Genomic DNA, 4784 nt, shown 5'->3' on the forward strand with positions numbered 1-4784 from the left:
TTAATTTTACATGGCTTTCTAAACATGCGGCTCTTTTGTGCGAGACGCGAGTGCAGCGCTGATAGATGTCCATCTAGAAAATGCGTGAAATGTGTTCTGTGTGAATGGCTTGGTTTCGGTTTTGATGTAAACAAGATCTTCTCCGAGCAACAGCGGAGTAAAACTGTTTCATCTGAGCATGTGGCACTTTAAGCATTATCGTATCGCATTATTTAATGAGTTATCGCATTTTTCTTCAATATCGCATAGCCCTAGCGAACAGGACCATTTGATTGGTTCTTACGGATTTTGGGTTAGTGATGTTCTTCACACAGATGATCAATATTTTTCCTACAGCCATCTCTTCTGTTTTCTGTGTCTTCATGTAGGTGGTTTCCTGTGATCACTAAAGCAGCAGAAAAATGAACGTGTTTGATCGCAACATAAACTTTGACGCTCTCTTCAAGTTCTCTCAAATGTAAGTGTGTTTTGATCACCTCTGTAATTTCTATACGTGTACAGGTCTGTATGATATTCATGATGCCCATGGTTCTGATTTCATTATATCTACACTATAATAACTAGAATTTTATAATAGATTGTAACGAAAGGAATAGGGATGTAATGATATCAAAATCTCACAATATGATATTATTGCAATATGAAGTCCACGGTACGATATTTATTGCGATATTTAAAAAGACAAATGAAATTTTGTACATTTTAAAGTTAAATTATTCTATCTAATGCACTGAGAGTTCAAAATTAAGAGCTCCAACCAGGGCTTGAAAAATAAAAATAAAAAATTCAATCGGTTCACTCAGAGCAGAATCGATATTTTAACGTTTCTGTTCTTGCGTTCCTCATGTATTCGCGAAAACCGGTTAATAACGTTATTTTTTTAACTTTTTCTTTGCCTATAATAATAATAATAATAATAAAGTACAGCGTTTTCTTTACTTAAAACAAAACAAAACAAAAAACAAATCTGGTATCTTACCTTGCTGCGCTTAATCATAGCCAATACAGCATAGTCTTTTCTAGATTTTGGCCAAATGTAGCCTACTAAACAAAAGAAAAAATCTGTTAACGCTTTAAAAACATTAAAGTATTTTTTCAAGATATTTAAAAATGTTTGCTGCATTGTTGAACAACACAACTCGTATAAAATTGCATTTTGAGAGGAAAAAAAAACATAAGCTAAGTCAATGTAATTATGATTACATTCAGAAATAATGTAGGCTAAAATACTGGTAAAGCAAAATGTTTACAAACATTATGAACACGGCTAAAGTTCCCTTCTCTCCACAACAAATCCTCTAAAGTTAAGGCGATTTAAAGCGTTTAGGCTATATAAATGTCAAGCCAAAAACTAATTAATTTAAGGTGAAACTGATGCCTACCTCTCTCATTCGGCACGAATCCAAATGTTTTCATATTCGTGACGTATCTGGGTGCTAAAATATTATTTATTATGAAATGGGCTTTGTACTTCACTCGCATCGAACATCATCCTTCGCATATCAGCACAGTGAGGCGCTGGTCACGCTGAGCGCAACCGATTGTACAACGGAGCAGTGTTACTTATGTTTCTTTAACTGTATTTTATTTTGATAATGAACAAGCTGCAATATCGCAAAAATATGTTGTCTGTGTGTGCCATACCAACGCTGGTTTACAGATAGAAGCAAGACATTCAAAACTGTCAAGCTTTTGCAAAATAAATATAACTGTAAAATAAATAAAACCGTAAAGCTTTTGTAAAACTACTTTCTGCTGTCTCGTTTTCCTTTCCGTGAACTTTGGATCGTGTCACAATAAACCGAAACTCAGCACATTTTTTTCTTACGTTTTGTTAATCGGTCAATGATTTAAGTGAAATATATTTCAAACTCTTAACGCCAGTGCAATGCCATTGCGACTTAATGATGAGCTCACAGCTGAGCAGGCATTTCACTCGTTGGATGCGTCAGCGTCACATTTGCAGGCTGTACTGCTGGAATTCGTGATTGGTTGAAAGCAAATTTCAAATATTAAATGGAGCGATAAAATAACGTTATTAACCGGTTAATGGCCATTTAAAATTTTCGATTCTGTTCGAAACGTTCCTTGAAGCGGTTCAGATCCCTGGCTCCAACCCATGTTCTTAAGAATACTTGAGTCAGAAAAAAGTCAGTGAATTGACTTGTACCTGAACTTTAAAGGGGACTCGGCCCTCTTTATATTTGTGATATACTGTCTCAGTCTAAATTACATTCACATTGGTGTTTTAGGAAGCCAGACAGTAGTAGCCATATATTGTAAAACAATTGCACTGTAAAATAAATGAAAATGAATATTTCATAGGTATATTATTTTTGCTTTACACTACAATAGGGAAATTACAATACTTCTTTCCTAATTTCTACACTTGAAAGAGATCTTTTGTATTTGGGCTGCATTTAAACCACTAGCTGTCAGCAATTCGTTCTGCACTTTAAAGCTTTTATTTTGACGGAAAACTCCAGTTTCAGTGAAAACAGGCTTACAAAAACGTCTCTCACTACAAATCCAGTGAAACGCTGTAATCATCTGCCGTGAAAATAAAGCCTAACTGGTGGCTGTTGCGTTCCCAAACGTGCGCTAAACTCACAGCACGTGCAATAAACGAATTCACTGCATTCATTCAGTGTGAACAGAGCCGTTCTGAGGCGCACAAAACACCGGATCACGAGCTGATCGCATGAACAATGTGTGCGCTTCGGTATAAAACACGCAGCAAAAAAAGGATTGATGAAAGGATTAAGCCATATTGTGCTTTCAGTTTTAGTTCGTTTGACAGATATTGTGCCAAAGAATAATGGCCGAAAACAAATATATTTTAAAAACGTTTATTTTGCCCGGAAGACCTATCGTTTCATATTGTCATGTGACCAAGATAATATCAAGACAGTTTTGATATCACAATATTGATAATATCGTTACATCCCTAGAAAGGAATGATGTGTTAAAGCGGTTGTGTTTTTCTGGTCAGCTCTCGCTCGACTCGGCAGCACCTGAAGAATGTCTACGCCAGTCTGTGGCTGTTGCGTTCCCAAACGTGCGCTAAACTCACAGCACGTGCAATAAACGAATTCACTGCATTCATTCAGTGTGAACAGAGCCGTTCTGAGGCGCACAAAACACCGGATCACGAGCTGATCGCATGAACAATGTGTGCGCTTCGGTATAAAACACGCAGCAAAAAAAGGATTGATGAAAGGATTAAGCCATATTGTGCTTTCAGTTTTAGTTCGTTTGACAGATATTGTGCCAAAGAATAATGGCCGAAAACAAATATATTTTAAAAACGTTTATTTTGCCCGGAAGACCTATCGTTTCATATTGTCATGTGACCAAGATAATATCAAGACAGTTTTGATATCACAATATTGATAATATCGTTACATCCCTAGAAAGGAATGATGTGTTAAAGCGGTTGTGTTTTTCTGGTCAGCTCTCGCTCGACTCGGCAGCACCTGAAGAATGTCTACGCCAGTCTGGCTGTGTGTATGCTTGTGGCGGCGACTGGCTCCTACATCTACATCATGACAAGACTCTTTCAGGTAACAGCGCTATGCTTTGCATTTCTCACTCGTAGTTTTTCTTATACCCGAGCAGGGCTTAGGCTCCTCCCATTTGTTTATTTTTGAATTTTCAAAAATTAAGCCTTCTTGATTGGAACTAGGTTTCACGGAATGTCATATTACATTTGATGGTTATCATGTACATTGAACAAAAATTGGTTACATGTTACATGTACTTGCTATAGTCATAAACAGTGTTGGGGAAAGTTACTTTTAAAAGTAATGCATTACAATATTGTGTTACTCCCTAAAAAAGTAACTAATTACGCTACTTAGTTACTTTTTATGGAAAGTAATGCGTTATGTTTCTTTTGAGTTACTTTTTAAATCTGGGCAGGGCCTGCTTGTTTGTTTTTAATAATAAAAGCCCTTTTCACAACAAAAGTGAAATGAATACGCCTCAGGCTGAAGGAAATGTAAATTCACGTTTGTAAAGTAGAGGGTGCAGCTCAAACAAATTGCTTGAAGAATATGACGCAGGAGAAGAAAGTTCAACACTATTCAGTAATAACAAAAATGAAACAAATGTGTCATTTTTGCTTCGTATGGTTGAACTGGATCATCGAAGGTCAGTAGCAAAGACATTGGTTAATAAAATGGGATTAAATGCATAAATGATATATGTCTTTATTTAACATTTAATTATTACAAATCGCCATCATTTACAATGGATTTACTTTAGTAACATTAACAGCATTTGATATGGGATATTCATATCAAATTTTATTATATTATTAATGTAGATATGTATTAAAGTGTAATGGAATATAATTACAGTATTTTTTGATTAAGCTATAGTCATTGTGCAGAAAACATATCGTTACATTTTTACCGTGGTATTAAGGTGATCTAAATGTATGCTAGTAGGGATGCACGATATTGGATTTTTGCCGATATCCGATATGCCGACATTTTTCAACTCTTTTTGGCCGATACCGATATATTTCCTTTTGTTTGGAAACAACACCAAGTCTCTCCTGTGCAAAAATGATAAGCGAAATATTTTAAATTTTGGTTAGTTTTTAACAATAACTTACTTGTTAGAATTAAATAAACAATAATGAAGGTTTTTTGACGGTACATTGAAGCTTTGAAAATAACTATAAATAAACTATATATCAATCGCTGCATTTTTTCCGCAGAAAGATGCAGTGTTAACCCTAACATTTTATTTTAAGATTTAACATTTGTAGATGGTCT

General features: G+C 35.3%; 1 protein-coding gene across 1 annotated transcript in view; it reads left to right on the forward strand.

The window, feature by feature from the left end:
- The first annotated feature begins 368 nt into the window (after positions 1 to 368).
- LOC107713865 (probable Bax inhibitor 1) overlaps positions 369 to 4784 on the forward strand; it is a 10846-nt gene continuing 6430 nt past the window's right edge. Inside the window, exons 1-2 of the mRNA XM_016519507.1 lie at positions 369 to 457; positions 3455 to 3563. Coding sequence (XP_016374993.1) covers positions 402 to 457; positions 3455 to 3563 — 165 coding nt within the window. The 5' untranslated portion in view covers positions 369 to 401. The remainder of the gene's footprint in view (positions 458 to 3454; positions 3564 to 4784) is intronic.

This window comes from Sinocyclocheilus rhinocerous, unplaced genomic scaffold (genome assembly GCF_001515625.1).
Source record: "Sinocyclocheilus rhinocerous isolate Xijiao unplaced genomic scaffold, SAMN03320098_v1.1 scaffold2735, whole genome shotgun sequence".
In the NCBI taxonomy this organism is placed as follows: Eukaryota; Metazoa; Chordata; class Actinopteri; order Cypriniformes; family Cyprinidae; genus Sinocyclocheilus; species Sinocyclocheilus rhinocerous.